Source organism: Lynx rufus, unplaced genomic scaffold, assembly GCF_022079265.1.
Source record: "Lynx rufus isolate CCGP_SWC_20201006 ecotype Redwood Valley unplaced genomic scaffold, mLynRuf1.p SCAF_1, whole genome shotgun sequence".
In the NCBI taxonomy this organism is placed as follows: domain Eukaryota; kingdom Metazoa; phylum Chordata; class Mammalia; order Carnivora; family Felidae; genus Lynx; species Lynx rufus.
In genome coordinates, this window is record NW_025814823.1 from 139,207,959 (window position 1) to 139,229,743 (window position 21,785).

At 43.6% G+C, this 21,785-nt stretch overlaps 1 protein-coding gene across 2 annotated transcripts in view; it reads left to right on the forward strand.

The window, feature by feature from the left end:
* Positions 1–8,048: 8,048 nt before the first annotated feature.
* The window catches only part of HEXB (hexosaminidase subunit beta), a 31,489-nt gene continuing 17,752 nt past the window's right edge, over positions 8,049–21,785 (forward strand). Inside the window, exons 1-3 of one of the 2 annotated variants that reach the window (XM_047087948.1) lie at positions 8,049–8,297; positions 11,921–12,066; positions 15,393–15,458. In XM_047087948.1, coding sequence (XP_046943904.1) covers positions 8,077–8,297; positions 11,921–12,066; positions 15,393–15,458 — 433 coding nt within the window. In that variant the 5' untranslated portion in view covers positions 8,049–8,076. Of the gene's footprint in view, positions 8,298–11,757; positions 11,787–11,920; positions 12,067–15,392; positions 15,459–21,785 lie in introns of those variants that run through there. The other variant, XM_047087938.1, reaches the window with a different exon arrangement.

The following is a 21,785-nucleotide window of genomic DNA, read 5'->3' on the forward strand; positions in this document are numbered from 1 at the left end:
TAGGTGTCAAAACTACCAAGAGAGATTGGGATCAACTCTGAATACAACAAAGACAGCTATGGGTTTATGGGTTTATAGCCAACAAGCAAAATTGGGGGTGGGGGCATCACTGGATGGAAAATTACTAAAAGGAAACATCAGGAGTAGTAGAGATTCTTGCTAAACCAACCTAGCAGGGTTCTTGTCGAAGGAGGCCCGGGTGATGAGATATCAAGTGTGGGGGGATTCTTGATGAATGGACTTACCAGGATTCTTGCTAGAACTGGGCTCTGCTAGGCAAGAAGGGGGCTCGAAAAGGCCCGACCAAAGTTCAAAGAGAGTCTCTTTGTCAGTTGATAGATGAAAACGTGCTCAGCACAGGACAACAAGAGGCTGTACCAGTTCTCTTTCTCTTCCCCATTTTGCTAACATCTTAGGTCGGGCTGGGAGGGAGGCCAAAGCTCAGCGATTGAAGTAACTGAAGGTCAGGGTGCCCGGGACAGGGCCATACCAAGGAGGAAGTGATGCGGTCAGAGACCTGGGTGGTGACAGATTCTGTGCCATCGTGTGCATCGTGTTAGGGAACTTGTATTTTCTTCTAGGGGCAGTGGGAAACAAGCCACTGAAGGAAGGAGGTGAGGAAGGAAGTGACATGACTTCGTTTACATTTTACAAAGAAGATTTTGGCAGCTGTTTCCACTCGGTTGAGGTAGGGGTGAGGCTGGTGGGATGAACAGCCAGTGGAAAAATCTTTCCAGGCCAATCTACCTCATTCTTTTGTCATTTCTGGGGAGAAATTACAGGGGTGGAGAGGGAGAGGGATTCTATTAACATAAGCAATGAAAGAATGAAAGGCCTAGGATCATGCCTAAGAAATAAGAAAGTCCATGAAAAGTAGTCTATGAGACTCTGGAGACAAGCATAAAACAACTTCATAAATTAAGAGAAATTATTTCCGGGGCGCCTGGGTGGCTCCGTCGGTTAAACGTCCGACTTCGGCTCAGGTCACGATCTCGCGGTCCGTGAGTTCGAGCCCCGCGTCGGGCTCTGTGCTGACAGCTCAGAGCCTGGGGCCTGTTTCAGATTCTGTGTCTCCCTCTCTCTGACCCTCCCCCGTTCATGCTCTGTTTCTCTCTGTCTCAAAAATAAATAAACGTTAAAAAAAATTAAAAAAAAAAGAGAAATTATTTCCAAGCTGGAAGACTCAGTGATGTCAGTTCTCTCCCAACTGACCTACAGAATCAGTGCCATTCCAATTATATTCAACAACTTTCCTGAACCTTGGCAATCAAGCCTTTAAGTTTATGTGGAAGGAAATATGATTAGAAATGCCCAGAAGTCTTAGAAATAAGAACAATGTATATGTATGCCCTTCACGATATCAAAGCATAATTCAAAATTACAGCGATTTAAACTTTTTTTTAAGGTTTATTTATTTTTGAGAGCGAGACAGAGCACGAGTGGGGGAGGGGCAGAGAAGGAGACAGAATCCAAAGCAGGCTCCAGTCTCTGAGCTGTCAGCACAGAGCCTGATGTGGGGCTCAAACTCACGAACTGTGAGATCATGACCTGAGCCGAAGTCGGACACTTAACCGACCGAGCCACCCAGGCACTCAAAATTACAATGATTTAAATAGCATAATACTTTAGCATAATACATAATACATGCATAATAGCATAATACAATGATTTAAATAGCATAGCACTTGGCACAGGGAAAGATACGTAGGCCCACAGAACAGAGACCCCCAAACAGAATGAACACATCTTGGTGCAAATTGTTTTAAAATTACAGGAAGTATCTTAAATCCGTGAAGAAAGAATGGCCTGTTCAATAAATGGCCTTTTGACAATTGACTATCCATTTGGGTGGAAAAAAAGCTACAGCCTTACTATGCACAAAGACAAACATCAGCTGGAGTGTAGTAACCTCCTTAAAAACAAAACTATAAAAGCGTTAGAAGAAAATAGGAGAATTTTTATCATCTTTGAATCCTGATCAAGTTCTGAAGCCGTAAAATGAAAACTGACAAATTAAACCAAAAAAAAAAAAAAAAAAAAAAAGGTAAAACCAATTTAAGACAAAATAGCACACGAGATAAAAGACAATGGAGGGGGGCGCCTGGGTGGCGCAGTCGGTTAAGCGTCCGACTTCAGCCAGGTCACGATCTCGCGGTCCGTGAGTTCGAGCCCCGCGTCAGGCTCTGGGCTGATGGCTCAGAGCCTGGAGCCTGTTTCCGATTCTGTGTCTCCCTCTCTCTCTGCCCCTCCCCCGTTCATGCTCTGTCTCTCTCTGTCCCAAAAATAAATAAACGTTGAAAAAAAAATTTAAAAAAAAAAAAAAAGACAATGGAGGGATGGGAAAAGATGTGTGCAATATACAGGAGAGATTATTATCTATAATTTAACAACCACTCATACAAATCACTAAAGAAAGAAAACAACCCTAAGGATATGAAACGGCTCTTACTACAAGAATATGCAAAATGGCCATTTTTTTTTCAACCTTGCAAGTAATAAAGGAAGTACAGACTAAAACCATTGATAAAGTTGAAAACGATGAATAGTATTGTGATATGAACAGTCTCCTACACTGTCACCTGTTTTGGAGAGAAATTTGGCACCATCTATCAAAATTTTATTTGTATGCATCTTTTAAGGTGTTGTTAATTTCTCACATGACAGTAGATTAAAAAAAAAAAATCACTTTGATCCCTGGAAGTAAGGCGTGGCCATGACGAACACCTAAAATGTGGGAGTGACTTTGGACTCAGGCAGTGGACAGAAGCTGGAGTGATTTTGGAGACAGGGTTTGTGAAAGCATGATGGGCCTGGAAAAGACCGTTAGCGGAAGGACGTAGACCAGAGGAGGCTCGCTTACGGGAGAGCAAGGAAAACCTTACTGGAAACTGGAGGAAATGTGATCCTTGTGACACTGGCAGAAAGATCACGATGACCTTCCGTGATGCAGAGAGTGGAAGATGCGCCTGCTAATGAATATGGGGTCTAACTAAGGAGATTTCCAGCTAGAATATTCAAGGTGCCGTCCAGGTGTATCTTTCCACTATACTAAAGTATGAGAGGAGCAAGGTAAAGGAAGGAAGGAGTGCGAAACATAAAGCAGTCAAGGCTTAATTGGGTTTTTTTTAAACAATTTTAAACCACATTTTCTAGGCAAGGCAGCCAGGGAAAATGAAGACTTGGCTTTCAGGCAGAGATGGATCCCAGGTTCTCTCAGGAAAACATGGTCTAAACACGAAACCAGGGGCGCCCGGGTGACTCAGTCGGTTAACGTCTGGGTTGGGCTCTGCACTGGCAGTGCAGAGCCTGCTTGGGATTCTCTCTGTACCTCTCTCTGCCCCTCCCCACTTGTGTTCTCACATGCTTTCTCTCAAAATAAATAAATAGACTGGGGCACCTGGGTGGCTCAGTCGGTTAAGCGTCCAACTTCGGCTCATGTCATGATCTCGTGGCACGAGTTCGAGCCCCACATCAGGCTTTGTGCTGACAGCTCAGAGCCTGGAACCTGCTTCAGATGCTGTGTCTCCCGCTCTCTCTACCCCTCCCCTGCTCACGCTCTGTGTACGTCTCTCTCTCTCAAAAATAAATAAACATTAAAAAAAATAAAAAAAATAAGGCAAACCTTAAGAGACTTAAAAACTGAGAATAAACTGAGGGTTGATGGGGGGTGGGAGGGAGGGGAAAGTGGGTGATGGGCACTGAGGAGGGCACCTGTTGGGATGAGCGCTGGGTGTTGTATGGAAACCAATTTGACAGTAAATTTCATATTTAAAAAAATAATAAATAAATAAATAGACTTAAAAAAATAAACATGAAATCTAGGTTGTGAATATAAAATCCCTTAAGACCTCAGAAAGATCTATTGTAGTGTCTCAGAGTATCTGACAATGAGACAAAAGGTCATTTAAATATTTTAACACTTTGTCGGACAGATCCTCTCAAACAATAGGGTTTCTAAGAATCCTGTTCCCAGCAGCTGCCCACAGTAGCGAAAGGCACATATTGAAGATTTGGTGCATATAGCTTTTGTCTAATGGCATGAACCTCAGTGAGATTCACAGAGAATCAACAATTAAAATTTTTTTTAATGTTTATTTAATTTTGAGAGAGAGTCAGAGACAGAGCATGAGCATGAGCAGGGAAGGGGCAGAGAGAGAGAATGAGACACAGAATCTGAAGCAGGCTCCAGGCTCTCAGCTGTCAGCACAGAGCCCAACATAAGGCTCGAACGCACAAACCGCGAGATCATGACCTGGCCCGAAGTCGGATGCTCAACCGACTGAGCCACCCAGGTGCCCCAGAGTTAACTATTTTTAACACAAATGTATCAGCAGAAATGCTACCAGTTTGAACTGAGAAACAGTTGGAAAAGTGACAGATGAAATGACGTCTTTGGACCTGCAAATTTCTACAAGAAATCTACTCAGGTGCAACCACATACTACTTTCCAAGAACAAGGAAAAATGACTCAAGGCAGAACCCAAAGCCAGACACTGGAGTCAAGAGTCATAGAGAATTACTTTGAATCTTTGACTCCTTATCAAGCAACTTCCAAAATTTGCTTGGCGGGCTTTGGGAATTGCTCTAAACCCCTCAGTGCTTCTCATTTTCCCTCTTTTGAACAGAACCGTCTCTGTTGGTTATTCTAAGTCTGTCCCACCATCGTATTTTACATGTGTGGGGGTACAGATAACTTGTCTCTAGATTAAGAGACTCTCTTGTCTATAGATTCAGAGAAACTGTACTTGAGGATATTTACGAATACATTTAGGAGCCTCATCCATGCTTAGTACTAATTTAGATGCCAACCTTCTGAATTTCATGGAAATGTTCTAAAAGGATGAGACTTGGGGGGGGTTCTTTGGAGGAAGGGGATACGTTTTGTATGTGGGAGGAATATAAACAATTTGTGGTCAGAGGGTAGACTCCTCCCTTGAAAAAGTGTAGCCTAATTTCTCTCCCCTTGAACGTGGCTGTGGTAGTAACTGACTTCTAAGGGATTGAATATGGTGGAAGCATCCTGACAAGAGGAAGCCAAAGAAAGGTGTTGTGGCTTCCTTATTGGTTTTTTTTTTCTTTTTTCTTTTTTTTTTATTTTTTTTTTTAATTTTTTTTTTTTAACGTTTTATTCATTTTTGAGACAGACAGAGACAGAGCATGAACGGGGGAGGGGCAGAGAGAGAGGGAGACACAGAATTGGAAGCAGGCTCCAGGCTCTGAGCCATCAGCCCAGAGCCCGACGCGAGGCTCGAACTCACGGACCGTGAATTCGTGACCTGAGCCGAAGTCGGCCGCCCAACCGACTGAGCCACCCAGGCGCCCCTTTATTTTTTATTATATGAAAACCTTATTCTTGTTCTCGCTCGGTTCACTTGGCCTTGGGGAAGCCAGCGGCCATGTTGTAAATATGCACAATAAACCTTATGGAGTCACATGACAAGTAACTGAGGACTTCAGCCAACAGCCAATAAGTAACTCCGGTCTCTTGCCAATAGCCAGGTCGGCTAGCTTAGAATCACTTAGCCTCCAGCATTAGCCAAGCCTTTAGGAAAATGGCTTCAGATGATCGCAACCTCATGAGAGACTCAGCCAGCCTCACCCAGCGAAGATTCCTGAATTCCTGATCCACAGAAATTGTGAGGTATCTGTTATCTTATCATGTATTATTTGTTGTTTTGAGCTCCTATGTTTTGCAGTAATTTGTTACACAGCAATAGATAGCTAATACACAAGGCGAAGTTGCCATTGAAGAAATGGCAATTGCAACAATATGAATTGGAGATTGAACCTTGGAGAAATTATGCTGTTAGCCTTCAATTAACGGTAAGAAGTGGCAGTGAAGATGAATATTGCAAATTAAGTTTGTATTAATTATAAGAAGAGGGACTAATAAGGTGGCACTGGTGCTTGCTGTAATGGAATAACTATATTTTAAGCATGCCCCACAAATCCTCTTTGAAGTCTTTTCTTAGAGGTCTTCGCCAAAATTTTCAGAATTCTTACTATAGCACATATGTGGTTTGGGCTTGCCTAGTATCCTTTTCTCTTTCTTCGGGTAACAGATCACTTTGTTAAAAAACAAAACTCAACAGAGTAAATTTTAAGATCTAATTGTCTTTATTAAGTGATTAATGAATTGGGCAGCATTCCCATGTAGCAAAGTAGTGGGGAGCTCCACTGAGCTAAATAAGGGAAACGTTTTTTAAGGCAAGAGGCAGGGGGAGGGTGGCGCACCTGGGTGGCTTAGCTGGTTAAGTGTCTGACTCTTGGTTTCGGCTCAGATCATGATCTTAATGGTTCGTGGGTTCGAGCCCGCACTGGGCTCTGTGCTGAGATTCTCTCCCTCTCTCTCCCCTCTCTGTCTCTGCCCTTACCCAACTTGTTCTCTCTCTCAAAATAAATAAACAAAAATTAAAGCAAGAGAGGGCATTAAAAAGAAGAAGAAAAGAATTTGTTAGCAAGGAATACTCTGTTTAGGCAAGGTTGTGCTCCTTAGGAGAGTGTATGGGGTCTACCCGTAAATTTCCTAGCATTGACCATAAAATTCCATGTTGATTGGTTAAAGGTTACATTCCTGGGGAGTTGAAATTGTATTTAGGTTAGGTATTAAGTTTTGGTTTACTGACTTGGGGCTTTAACCTAAGTGATGCCATTTTGGGACTGCAGTTTGTTTGTTTTTGTTTTAATTTATTTTTTGAGAGAGAGGGAGAGAGAATCCCAAGCAGGCTCCGTAGAGTCAGCGAAGAGCCAGGTGGGGGGCTTGAACTCATGAACCTGAGCAGAAATCAAGAGTTGGACACCCACCCAACTCAGCCACCCACATGCCCCCGTAGTTTTCTCTTCAATAACCTCTTCTTTGGGGAACATCAGCACCCTCCATCCCACGTTGGGTCATATAACTTAACTCCTTTGCCTTAGGTGTGCTATCAAACTTGTCAGTTGGGATCCTTTTTCAGGACTGACAGGGATGAGTAAGGGGCATAAGCTTCCCTGAGGGGTTGTCCTTGCCACCCAAGAAGAGGGCTATCATGAAGAGCCGGTCTGACAATAAAGCCAATATGGAGAAAAAATGAGTTGAAAAATAGAGGTATGTAAGCAGGGGAGAGGGGCAAGGGGAGGGAAAGAGGGAGAGAGATGACATTTGAACCCTTGCCACACTGGACCTAATGACATTGTTTCTGCTTGCTTCTAGATCTGCTGTTTTATCTCCAAAGATGCAGAGAGGCCTGCCACAATAAACATTGAGGCTGCTCTCAGGAATTCTCTATAAACGGAATTACTTTTTTTTCTTGAGTGGGGATGGGAGTTTCCAGGCTGTCAGATACTTAGGGCTGAGTCACCGTAGCACGCTACCCAATTTCCTATTTAGCAATCTTATTCTAACATTGTTTATTCAATTACCTTTCGAACCTGACTTATTTAATAGTTAGTTGAACAAAATAGTTGACACATTTTTGTTCTATTTTGTAACTGTCACGCTTATAATTTCTTCGAAAATGGCAGTGTGGCAATATGAATCGCTGATTGTAATACACTGCCTGTTTGTATCATCTGCCCAATTAACTGGGCCCACGGCGTCCCCGTGAAGTCTCGCGAAGTCCTCCGCCAAGATCCACTGAGAAATCCTTTTGCCTAATTTTGAACCTCCCACCTGCTGACAAGTCTGCCCCCCGGGGTTCCGACGGGAGGCTACGGTTCAAGCTGAACGGCGGTCAGGGGCGGTCTGGGCTGGGGCGCAAGCCTCCGGAGCCCCCGCCGCAGGAGCCCCCGCCGTCCCAGCCCCGCGCCGCGTTTCCCGGGGCCTCCCCTCGGGTCGGGTCGGGTCGGGTCGGGTCGGGTCGGGCGGGGCGGGGCGGGGCGGGGCGGGGCGGGGCGGGGCGGGGCGGGGCGGGGCGGGGCGGGGCGCGGAGGGCGGCGGGGCGGTCCCACAGGCCGGGAGGCGGGCCTGGGCGGGGCGCGCCGTCAGCTGACTCCGCCGCCCCCGCGCTCGGCGCTTCCTCCGGCGCTTCCTCCTCGGGGTCCGGGCGGAGGTCAGGTGAGCGGGCTGCAGCTCCGCCAGACCTGGGCCGACCGGCCATGAGGCACTGCGGGATGGGGTTGGCGGCGCTGCTGGCGCTGCTGGCGGCGCTGGCCCCGCGCTCCTCCGCCGCGCCGGAGCCGGCCCTGTGGCCTATGCCGCTCTCGGTGAAGACGTCTCCGCGCCTGCTGCACCTCTCCCGTGACAACTTCTCCATTGGCTACGGCCCCTCGTCCACCGCCGGCCCCACCTGCTCCCTCCTGCAAGAAGCTTTTCGGCGGTGAGCGCTCCCTGCGCGCTGCGGGGCGAAGGCGGGGCCAACCCCCTGGGGCGCTGGGCCGGCGCGGGGGGCGAGGGGAGGGGATCTCTGCGCGCCTCTTGTCAACGCCGCGACCGTACGCGTGCGTTTTTCCCCTTTCAGCAGATAAGGAACCAGTGCCGAGCTGGCCCGTGACCTCGCCAAAGGGACAAGTCCAGAAAGTGGGAGAGCCGGCTCAGACAGCCGCTGAAACCCAAGCTGTTCCCCTCCCCCTCCGGCCTGCTAAGGGACTTCCCGGGCATTCTGGAACCCTGGTTTGCGTGCGGGATACTGAGAGGGAAGGAGTAGGCTGCTCAGAATCTGTGCCCAGCTTCGCCTTGGAGGGGAGAGTAGGGCGGATGGAGGGGCTGGAGAGTGGCAGCTTCTTGCGTGAAGAGAATTCTAGGAGGAAAATGAGTGCTTAATGCTTGACACCAGAACTCCCAAGTTGGTTGCCGTCTGCAGTCTCCCCACCCCACTGGCCAAATCAGGTAACAGTTCAGAAGGCAGAAAGTCCTCAGGTTGGAGCATTGCCCAAAACTCCCAAAGTCTGTTTCTTAGGAAATGTTCCATGCTTTCATCTAATTACTTCGATGTAATGGGTTCATCGCAGTCTCTGCTCGTCTTTTCCCAGCACGTCATGTGCTGGCTCTCCCTGCTTCCTGTTCTGGAGCTCACCACATTTCCATGTCTGCAACCCCTTTGGCCACAGACGGGGTGAATCAGGGGATGAGGAGGCAGCCGACAGCCTGGCTTTGCTGGCCACACCACACAGAAGGCTGATTGCACTTGGGGAGGTGTTTCAGCAGCCTTTCTTTGGTGTCCCCTCACCGTGAGACCTGTGTAGGCTGGATGGAGTCTCTTGAAGGCCTGCAGTTCAGGGAAGGAATGTAATTTGGTGCTGGCTAGGAAATATTTTAAAAAAACAAACACGCTTACCACGTTTGCTTTGGGACTCAGTGTCTAAAATTGTATTTTCCTTCTGTGCCATACTGTTAGTAAAATGAGGACTGGGTGATAGGCTTGAAATGACGAGGATTATGGCAAGAGAGCAAGGAAGTCAAGTTGACAGTGGTTGGATAACAAGGGCTTGAGTCAGTGGTGAGATGGTTTGAAAACAAGGCTTGGCATTTCGAGGCAGTGCAGGTGATTATCTGGAGTTGGCCTAACTAACCATGGCTGGTGTATGAAGCAGCTGTTAATTATACCCTACGCTGTTAGGAAGCAGGATATAAAACATTAGCCCTTATGGCTAAGACTTGAAAGCATTCAGGGGAGCATTCTAGGAATTCAGGAAGGTCAATATCTATTTCAGAGTATAAGTGCAGTGTGGTTGGAAGAACGTAGAGATGATGGAGATGTTCCAAAGGCTCTAGGTGGACACACGGTCTGTGCCCTAGGCAGTTCAGAGCCAGAGGCTCCTGTCTTTGGGGGGCCCAACTTCTATCACAAACCCTGCTTTCAAACTGTGTTTTTTGCAAGGAGAGAGTTGGGTCTGGTGCATGGCAGCTTCCTCAACTTGTAGAACAAGGTCCGTCGCATGCTAGTTACTCATTTTTTAATTAAAAAGAATTTTTTTTAATATTCATTTTTGAGAGAGAGAGACTGAGCGCAAGCGGGGGAGAGGCAGACACAGAATCTGAAGCGGGCTCCAGGCTCTGAGCGATCAGTACAGAGCCTGACATGGGGCTCGAACTCACAAACTGTGAGATCATGACCTGAGCCGAAGTCGGACGCTCAATTGACTGAGCTGCCCAGGTGCCCTGAGTCACTCATTTTTTTTAAATGAATGAATAGCTGCACTCCCTCAGTTCCTGAAAGGGAAAATTAACCCAAATACCTTGGACACCATTGGTTTAGAACCCTTTGAGTTTTCTGTTAGTTTTAATATCTAGGACCAAAGTTCTCCTTATTTGGGCCAAGCCAGCACCTAGCTCAAAATTCAGAGCTGCTGGCAATTTTAATTTCCTTTTTTAAAAAATTTATTTAACTGTGATAAAATACATACAAGATAGAATTTGCCATCTTAACCATTTCTTCTTAAATTTTTTTTGAAAGAAAAATTTTTAAATTTTAAAAATTCTTTTTAAATTTTTTTTGAAAGAAAAATTTTTAATTCATTTAAGAGAGCAGACAAGCACACACGAGAGCAGGGGAAGGGGCAGAGAGAGAGAGAGAGAGGGACAGGGAGAATCCCAAGCAGGCTCTGCACTGTCAGTGCTGAGCCCCATGCAGGGCTCGAATTGAAGAACTGTGAGATCGTGACCTGAGCAGAAACCAAGAGTTGGACGCTTACCCTGCTGAGCCACCCAGGCACCCCATATCTTAACCATTTCTAACTATACAGTTCAGCGATCTTAATTTCCTTTTTTTTAATTTTTTTTTAATGTTTGCTTATTTTTGAGACAGAGACAGAGCATGAACAGGGGAGGGGCAGAGAGAGAGGGAGACACAGAATCTGAAACAGGCTCCAGGCTCTGAGCTGTCAGCACAGAGCCCGACGTGGGGGCTCGAACCCATGAGCTATGAGATCATGACCTGAGCCGAAGTCAGACACTTAACCAACAGAGGCACCCAGGTGCCCCTCTTAATTTCCTTCTGATTCTGTCAAGGTTTTCCCTTGGAAAGGGCCCCCAGCATCATCGTCCATTCTGTTCTGTCACTGGTTAACTTCCATACGCTTCCAGACTCATTGGAACTTTCCTACCTCTCCTTACTTTTCTGAAAAAACACAAGGTGTTCTTATACTTAAGTAGCATACACAGCCTCTAGCTTATCAAAATCTATAAAATGTTATTTAAATAATTGCTTTGAAGCCTGTCTGGTCTTTTAGCACCTTTAAATGCTGTTTTAATATCCCCTTTCTCTGGTATTTGGGTACCAGCAGAAGGTAAATTTTCAAGACCCTGGCGAGAATTCTGTAGGCTAGTGACCTTCTTTTGGGGGGGTTTCTGTATTAGCTAGGATTTTTTTTTTTTTTTTTTGGAAGGTAACAGGAACTCTGTTTTAGTCAAGCTTAAGCAATAAGAAAACCTATTATCTCACATTTTAGGAAGTCCAAAACAGGATTCCACAGCTACTTGACTAAGTGGCTCAACAGTATCATTAGGGAATCCGTGTTCTTTCCATCTCTGCTATCTTTAGTGTGGCTACAGCCAGTCCAGGTATCACATACAGAGAAATGTGGCTTTTGTGGCTCACTTAGTGTAGGAAACTTTCTGCCACCATTACCCCTAATGTACCACCTTCATCACTGGGTGCAATTGGCTTGCCTACCCAAGAGTGATGGGATTCCCATTATTGGTTTGATTACTGGTTCTTAACAGTCTCTTGAAATGAGGCACTTGGAAGTGTGGGTGTACCTTCTCAAATTCCCGTGCCTGTATCCCACCCTCAGAGATTCTGATTCCGGAGGTCTGGACATCAGTATTTTCAAAAAGCTCCTCCGGAAGTTCTGATGTGCAGCTTGGGGTGAGAGCCTCTAATTGGACCAGTACGGGGTGACCGGGATTGGAGGAGCCCCACTGGGATGTCCACTGCCACATATGTATGTAAAATTTGGCTGCGGTGCTTTAAAACTTTATTTGAATTTATTTCTCACACAGATATCACGAATACATTTTTGGTTTCGACAAGAGGCAGCGTCGCCCTGCTAAACCTAATAGTGCGATAGAGTTACAGCAACTTCTCGTCACAGTTGTCCTGGACTCGGAGTGTGATCTTTTCCCCAACATCACTTCAGACGAGTCCTGTGAGTACCTACGCTAACGTGAGCGTGTCGTATCCTGTGCTGCTCGTTGGGGACTTAAGTGCCAGAACAGCTTCCATGCCATGAACTATTGTGAGTTCTTGGCCAGTGAGTTTATGATTTTTATTTTTCAACTTAACATTAAAGTCATGCACAGTCATTGTAGAACATCTTTAAGCACAGGAAGTGAAGAGGAGACAGTACATCATTCATAACTCCAGCACTCACTTGACCACCGTTATTTCAGATGTGGTTTTTTTGTAGAGTGATACATTGAAATATTACACGTTGATAGAAGTATAAACGTATGAGAAACAATTATGTGAAAGTGGGGTTTTTGTATTTGGCTTTTTTTTTTTTTTTTTTTTTTGTCTAGTGAAACGAACATGTAATGAAATATTTTTCTATGACATCATTTTTAGTGCAGTAATTTACTTGGCTAATAACTCATTTTTGGACATCAGGCAGTTTCTTCACTTTTATTTTGGAGATAAATCTGTGTGTACCTCCATGATCTCTGTTTGTAATCTTATTTGACACAAAAATGATACAGAACTGGGGGTGGGGCTGGAGCTCTTTCATTTCAGGATATAAACAAAAGTTAGCTGTAAGATATTTTTGTTGCCTAAAATGTTTCTGTAGGGGCTACTGACTGGGGAAAACGTGGAATATACACCAAGGAACCAACGGGAGCAGTGTGAGGTTGTAGGTGATAGATTAAGCGCAGAGAGAGCAGACTGGTGAGCTGGGTGTAAGGATAGAAGGGATACCCCAGATCGCAGAGAAAAGAGTGACTCCTTTGTCCTCAGACTGCGTTACAGACAGTTCAGTATGTCTCTTCATCCTCTTAGTATAGATCACATTTCTTAATAATACACCTCGGAAAAATAAGCTCATTTCTCAATTCTGTAGCTGTTCTTAGAAGAGAAACAGGATTCTTGGGCAACATCAGACATGTAATTTCAGTTGACCGCACTCAGACCCTTCATGAATTATGTTTTACAATCTGAATTGAGATAGAAAGCGTCATTGACTTGCCAAGGAGTCTTTGCGGTCCGTTAGCAACAGTAATGACATACTGTAAATTCCAGAAAATACAGTGTTTTGAGATGGGAGAGTTAGAGCTTGTCATCCATTCAGCTTTGCAAACCTTTATTCTGAAAGAGAAGCTCCTTGGGCCAAGCTGATTGTGTTTTTCTGGTCGAAGGATAAACTAGTTTTAAGTTTTGAACTAGTTGATGAAGATGCTGAGAAAGTTAACACAGATGGAAATGACACCAGCTGCTGCGGAGTATGGGAAAACGGTGGAGGGAGTGACAAGTGTTGCAGCATTATGTATTAGAAATGTGTATTCCCTGTGAACCAGGAATGACCTAGTTTCTCCTGTAGAGCATTAATTACATATAACAGGGATGTTCGACGCAGCTTGTGTGTACCAGTGAGGAGTTATAAACAAAACTACATGTTCGTCCCCGCAAGAATGACTAAATATGCCTTGTCAGTCCACACTAAAGAACACAGCAGTGAAGAATAAAGAGGCAGAGTGAAAGAACAGACTTGGAGAGCCTGCCAAGATGAACTGCTGGGTTGAACAAAGGACATTGTATACTAATGCAGGATACCGTTTGTATTTCAGCACACGCACAGGAACGCACATATGAAGCCATGCTACATTTGTTAACACGTGTGTGTGTGTGTGTCAATACCCAGGAAAAGGTGTGATGTGTATTTCTTCTGAGGAAAGTAGAGGGACTTGAGTGGGCATCTCAAAGGCGATTTTAGCCTTACCTATTTTATTTTTAAACAATAACATATTGATGTTATTTGTGTGCACACTCTTGAAAACGAAGTAATTACGGCGCAGAAAGCAAGCACAGAAGGGGATAACTGAAAAGTCAAAGGTGCCACTCCCATCCCACATCAGGGAGGTAATCACTGTGAACACTCGTAATTTGGTTTTGAAATAAAAATTAAAATTCTCCAGCTTCTAAGAAAACAAAATCTCGTTTTAACTGCTTTCTCGTTGTGGGTTTTGCGTTGAGTTGAATCAGAACCCTTGTTGCATCCTCAGCTATTGGAAAATAAGCATCAAGTACATGCAACATGTTAATGTGTTTAGGTGATTCTTTGTGTTACAACTATTTCTGGGAGATCTCAAAACGATGTTGCAGCAAAAAATGTTTTTAAACAGCATCCCATGAGTCTAGTGGCTAAGAACTTGATAGAGGTGGAGAGGAAACATGATTACATTGTACTCAAAATAGCAATCCCTCTCTTAGCCAGCACTGCAGTCTTCTGATGGAAACAGCTGCCTTGTCACAAGACTGTCACGTGAGAGAGTCACCTGATTATTGGCTGTTGACGGCTCTTTTCCTTACCTGCGGCCTGCTCCTGTAGGACAGTGTGGGTGGCGGTGGTGGAGGGTGATGATGCAGGCCAGATATGATACTAAGTCATTAACCTGCAGCCCTCGAGTGTCTTTACTGTGGCAGAGTCCCCATCTTTCCACACCCTTCAGCTTTTAGTCTCTCTGTACTGTCTGGTGCTTTACTTTATCTGTGTTTGACTCCCCTCTCCAAAAGTCTCAAATGACTATTGGGACAGCCTTACACAGAGTGGGATTTAAGATTGAGAGATTAGCACCGCCCCCCCCCCCTCGCCCCCCCTTTGTCCAGAAGCATCCAGCTGGAACCTGCCCTACCTGGGTGTGAACCTTTTGTTGATTGGGACAAAGCTGAATTTAGCTCAAGTGACTTAGGAAGTGAACCTTAAGGCATATTTAGGCTAATAGCTGGGAAGGTGGATGCAAGGCAAGTAGGGAAGCACAGAAGGAGAAGAGCAAGAGTGGAGGTAAGTCTCTGGCCTTTGGTGGATTGATACTTGAGGCTTTCCCAAGGAACTAAAGAACTGAGGAACGTTTTGCACGTTTGATTTAAAGTTATAGCTGAATTAGGAACCTAGTCTGTTGAGGGGCCGTGGAGAGAATAACTCTCCTGGAGGGGAAAATAAGGAATTGTGGAGATGTCACCCAGATTTCTGACTCGAAAAGTTCACCTGGTAGGAGGGCACTGTGGTGCCTCAGGGAGATGAAGGCACTAGGGACAGGCAGGGGCAGCATGGAGCAGGAAAGAGTGGGGGAGCTCAGCTTTGGGCATGCACAGTTCAAGGAATCCGCAGGGTATCTCTGTGAAGAATGTACGGGAGGCAGTTGGAGGAAACAGGCCTGGAGCTAGGGAGAAAAGAATGGTCCAGAAATATTAATTACATGTTTAGGAAATTCACTGTGTGTCACTGAGGGATTAACAGAAACTTTTTCCCCCCCACTGCAGATACTTTACTTGTGAAAGAACCAGTGGCTTTCCTCAAGGCCAACAGAGTTTGGGGAGTATTACGAGGTAAGTTATTTCCTAGTCGAAGAAACATTTCCATTTGGTGCTTTGGGAGATCGGGCACAGCAAAATTTTGCTTCCTTAGACCCTTTACAGATGGTTCCTCGGTTGTTTGCAAAATAATTTCCATCAAACGTGTACACTTAGAGCACAGAAGAAAGATCGTTTGACCTTTTAAAAAATGTCGGAGGGTTATTATAATTATTCATGAGTGTAAGTCTTCCATGCCCCGGGGACTGTAATGTTGACAGAGCTAGAAGTGGCTCAACCTGCTGAGTTGGGGATTTTGTTTCACTTTGTTTCATTGTTCCTTTCTTGCTGCCTTTGGTAGCAAGTCTCTCCCTCCCTCCACTTAAAAACTTTCTTTATTGGGGCGCCTGGGTGGCGCAGTCGGTTAAGCGTCCGACTTCAGCCAGGTCACGATCTCGCGGTCCGTGAGTTCGAGCCCCGCGTCGGGCTCTGGGCTGATGGCTCGGAGCCTGGAGCCTGTTTCCGATTCTGTGTCTCCCTCTCTCTCTGCCCCTCCCCCGTTCATGCTCTGTCTCTCTCTGTCCCAAAAATAAATAAACGTTGAAAAAAAAAATTAAAAATAAATAAATAAATAAATAAATAAACAACTTTCTTTATTTACAAACAAAAGGTTTCAGATTTATTAGGGAACCTACTCATGCAGAAGCACCGGAGCAAAGAGAAGAAGAATCGACCTGATAACACATATTCTCCTGTCAGTCCAAGTAGTGGGGATACTTTCAGCTTGGTAAAGTGAGATGCTAGTGACCTCGACACAGCATAAACGTGTGCCGTCTCCTGTGCAGTTCCTTATACAGTCCGCTTGGTTCTTCTCCAGTGTCTCTTCTTGGGGTTGCTCCTGATCTTATTACCAGTTTTCACTGGGGAACGGGGGGTGGTTCTGTTTTTGTTTCTTGGCCAGGAATCACTTGATCTTGAAAGTCTTGTGGGAAGCCGTGGTGAGGAGCCTTCAGCCACACACACCACAGGGGTGGGAGAAGGGAGAGAGCCCTACCCCCACCCCCCCACCCCCCCACACCGTTTTAAATCCCTGTGGAGTTAGAAACATCCCCAAGTTGATAGGGACAGTGTGAAAGATACACATACCTACAGGGGTGGGAGGCAGTGGGCGGAGAGAAACCTTAAAAGCTTTATCTGAATTTCAGCCAGAGTCGGAATTTCAAAGTGAGGGTAATGGAACATTTACTTGCACTGTGCAAAAGCTTCTTTTACTCTTACTCCTCTAATTTGAGATGTTGTTGTAGTGACTTCCAAATAGTAGGGTTTTAAAAAAGAATAATTTTTTTTAAATGTGAGCTAACCAAACTTACAGTAATTAAAAATAAAAGTGGCCTTGGGTTTGATTCAGGTTGAATGTTATCTGAAATAATCATTGTGATGCTGTATGTAATAATAATATGATTTCAATCTTATTTCAGAATAGAACATGAAAATATTTATAGGTGTTTACTGCAAATGTAACTGTAATCATTATCATCTAGATCATTTATATATAATGTTATGTGGTTTTAAGCTTTTTTAGCCTGGTCTGCCTTTGTCTGAAGTTTGTTAGGGAAAACAAAGCCTTATTGTTACTTGCTATGAGTCACATCAAAATGAAGCACTTCTGAGAATGTTCATTGATTAGGTTCCAGTTCAAGAACTGATGTTCTCTCAGGGTGCCTGGAGGGCCCGGTTGAGTGTCTGACATAGGCTCAGGTCATGATCTCACAGTTCATGGGTTAGAGTCCTGTGTCGGGCTCTGTGCTAACAACTTGGAACCTGGAGCCTGCTTCCGATTCTGTGTCTCCCTCTCTTTCTCAAAAATAAACATTAAAAATTAAAAAATTAAGAAAAAACCTGATTTTTCTCTTAAATGTCAGATGCTCAAAGCAATGCTCTAAATAGTAAATGTATTGAGTGTATTGCACTTAACAGAAAATTCCAAAGTTACTCTTCCCAGCTGGGGCTTGTATTTGGAGGGAGGGAGAAGATACAACAAAAATGACTTTGAATTTTTTTTTTTCTATTTCCTGTCTTTGTTTTTTTGAGGTATAATTGACATAATATTATTAGCTCCAGGTGCACAACATAATGATTCAGTATTTGTATATACTGCAAAACATTCACCACAATAAGTCTAGCTAATATCCATCACCATACATAGTTGCAATTTTTTTTTTCCTTGGGGTGTCTGGGTTAAACATCTGACTTGATTTTGGCTCAGATCATGATCTCACGATTTGTGAGTTTGAGCCCAGCATCAGGCTCTATGCTGACAGGGTGGAGCCTGCTTGGGATTCTCTCCCTGCCTCTTTTCTCTGTCCCTCACCCCCCCACCCCCCCAAATAAATAAATTAATTAAAAACATTTTTTTCTTGTGAGAAGAACTTTAATGATGTACTGTCTTAGCAACTTTCAAATATACAACACAGTACTATGAAATGAAGCCAGTATACTGTTCATTACAGCCCCAGGATTTATTTATTTTACAACTGAAAGTTTGTACCTTTTGACCCCCTCACTCATTTCGCCCACTCCCACTCGGCACCTCTGGCAACCACGAATCTGTTGTTTGTATCTATGAGTGTTTTTTTTGTTGTTTTTTTTTTTTTGAGATTCCACATATAAATGAGATCATATGGTATATGTCTTTGACTTTATTTAGCAGGATGTCCTCACAGTCCATCCATGTTGTCAAAATGGCAGCACTCACATCTTTTCAAGTTATTTTTTCATTTTCTTCAGATAAATACCCAGAAGTGCAATTACCGGATCATATGTAATTCTATTTTTAATTTTTGTCTTTTTAAATTTGAGAGAGAGCAAGCTGGCGGGGGGAGAGAGAGAATGAGAGAATATGCGAGAGAATCTTAAGAGGCTCCAGGCTCAGCACAGAGCCTGATGCAAGGCTCGATTCCAATACCCTGTGATTGTGACCTGACCTGGAATCAAGAGTTGGTTGCTCAACCAACTGCCACACAGGTGCCCCTCTATTTTAATTTTTTGAGGGCCCTCCATACCATTTTTCACAGTGGCTGCACCACTTACATTGCTACCATTAGTGCACAGGGGTTCCCTTTTCTCTGCTTCCTCACCAACACTTTTTGTCTTTTTGATAATAGCTTTTCTTTTCAGGTTTGAGATGGTATCTTGTGGTTTTAATTTGCATTTCCCTGATGATTATTGATGTTGAGCAAGCTCCTTTTCATGTACCTGTTGACCATCTGTATGTCATCTTTGAAAGAAACGTCTTTTTAGATCCACTGCCCATTTAAAATTTTTTTTTTAATGTTTATTTTTATTTTTGATTCAGAGAGAGACAGAGCATGAACGGGGGAGGGGCAGAGAGAGAGGGAGACACAGAATGTGAAGCAGGCTCCAGGCTCTGAGCTGTCAGCACAGAGCCCGATGCAGGGCTCGAACTCACGGACCATGAGATCATGACCTGAGCTGAAGTCGGACGCTCAACCAGTGGAGCCACCCGGGCGACCACTGCCCATTTTAAAATCAGAGTATTTTTTGCTGTGGAGTTATGTGAATTCTTCCTATATTTTGGATATTAACCCCTCATCAGATGTACAGTTTGCAAATATTTTCTGCCATAGAGTAGGTTGCCTTCTCATTTTGTTTCAAGTCATTTGTGGAAGTCTTTTAGTAAATGTCTCATTTATCTATTTTTGCTTTTGTTGCCTTTGCTTTTGGTGTCAAATACAAAAAGTCGTTGCCAAGACCTATGTCAAGGACCTTACCACCCTGTGTTTTCTTCTAGGAAGAAGGTCTTACATTCAAGTCTGTAATCAATTTTGAGCTAATTTTTGTGTATAGTTTATGATAGTGGTCCATTGTTAACTCTTTTTCACGTGGCTGCAGTTTTCCCAACATTTATTGAAGAGACTGTCTTTTCCTAGTTGTTTTTTTGTTGTTGTGGTAAATTAATTGGCCATATATGTATGGGTTTATTTCTGGGTTTTCTGTTTCATTATGTTGATTAGTATATCTGATTGTATGTCAGTACTATACTATTTTGATGACAGTAGCTTTGTAATATAGTTTAAAATCAGGGAGTGTGATACCTCCAGGTTCATTCGTCTCTCTCAAACTTGCTTTGGTGATTTGAGGTCTTTTGTGGTGCCATACAGATTTTAGGATTGTTTGCTGTGTTTGTGTGAAAAATGCTATTGGAATTTTGATAGGGATTGCATTGAATATGTACATTGCTTTGAGTGGTATGGATATTTTAATGGTATTCTTCCAATCCACGAGCATTGACTATCTTAGCATTCATTTGTGTCTTCAGTTTCTTTCATCTGTGCCTTAGAGTTTTCAGGGTAGAGGTCTTGCTTAAACCTATTCCTATAGGGGCACCTGGGTGGCTCAGTCAGTTGAGAGTCCTACTTCAGCTCAGGTCATGATCTCATGGTTCTTGAGTTCGGGCCCCATGTCGGACTCTGTGCTGACAGCTCACAGCCTGGAGCTTGCTTCGGATTCTGTGTCTCCCTCTCTCTTTGCCGCTCCCCCACTCATGCGTGCGTGTGCATGCGCTCTCTCAAAAATAAACATTAAAAAATTTTTTTAAAATCTACTCCTTTGTATTTTATTCTTTTTGATACCATTGTAAATAGGATTGTTTTCTTAATTTCTAGTTCTGGTAATATAGAAACACAACAGATTTTTTTGGTATTTTGATTATCATTTAAGCTTACTGAATTCATTGATTAATTGTAACACTTTTTTTGTGGAATCTTAAGGTTTTCTATATATGTCACCTGCAAATAGTGACCATTTTACTTCTTCCTTTCTGATTTGGATGCCTTTTATTTTTTTTCTTTTCTTGCTTAAATGCTCTGACTAGGTCTTCTAATACTAAGTTGAATAAAAGTGGTTAGAGTGAGCATCCTTGTCTTATTGCTGCTCTTTTTATCATTGAGTCTGAGGTGAGCTGTGGGCTTACCATATATGGCCTTTATTATGTTGAGGTATGTTCCCTCTGGAGTGTTTGTCGTAAGTGGATACTGAATTTTGTCAAATGCTTTTTCTGCATCTGTTAAGATCTTATGATTTTAGGGGCACCTGGGTGGCTCAGTCATTTGAGTGTCCGACTCTTGATTTCGATTCAGGTCATGGTATCATGGTGGGTTCGAGCCCCTCATCAGGCTCTGCATTGATAGTGTGGAACCTGCTTGGAATTCTCGCTCTCCCTGTCTCTCTGCCCCTCCTCTGCTCGCTCTCTCTCTCAGAAAATAAAATAGACTAAAAATTTTTTAAAAAAAGATCTTATGACTTTGTCCTTCATTTTGTTAATATGGTGTATCACATTGATTTGCAGGTGTTGAACCATCCCTGCACTTGTGGAATTAATTCCATTTGATCATGGTGTATGGCTCTTTTTATGTATTACTGAATTCAGTTTGCTACTGTTTTGTTGAGGATTTTTGTATTAATGTTCATCAGGGATATTGGCCAGTAATTTTTTTTTCCTTACCTGGTTTTGGTGTCAGGGTAATGCTGGCCCTGGAAAATGAGTTTTGAAGTGTTGTCTCCTCTTCTGTTTTTTGTTTGTTTGTTTGTTTTTTGGAAAAGTTTGAGAAGAATTGGTGTTAATTCTTCTTTAAATGGTAGAATTCACTTCTGAAGCCTGGTCCTGAACTTTGGTTTGTCAAGAGGTTTTGGATTAATGATTCAATCTCCTTACTAGTAAGTGGTCTTTTCAGTTTTTCTATTCCAAGATTCAGGTTTTTTAGTATGTATGTTTCCAGGAATGTATCCATTTCTTAGAAGAAATGGATAGTAAAATACTTAGGTTGTCTAATTTGTTAGCTTATAATTGTTCATAGTAGTCTCTTAGCCTTATTATTTCTGTAGTATCAGTTATGTCTCCTGATTCGTTTCTGACTTTGAACTATTCTTAGGTTAAAATTTTCCCTGGCTTTATACTTGTCAGCTAGAATGATGAATTATGGTACAGTTGGGGGTACCTGGCTGGCTCAGTCAATGGAGTATGCAACTTTTTTTTTTAAATTTTTTAAAATATATTTATTTTAGAGAGAGAGAGAGCATGAGCAGGGGAGGGACAGAGAGAGAAGGAGACACAGAATCCAAAGCAGGCTCCAGGCCCTGAGCTGTCAGCACAGAGCCTGACATGGGGCTCAAACCCACGAACTGTGAGATCATGACCTGAGCTGAAGTCAGACCCTTAACCGACTGAGCCACCCAGGCACCCCAGGAGTATGCAACTCTTGATCTCAGGGTTGTGGGTTAAAGCACCACGTTTGATATAGAGATCGCTTCAAAATATTTAAAGAAAAAATATATATAGTAAAG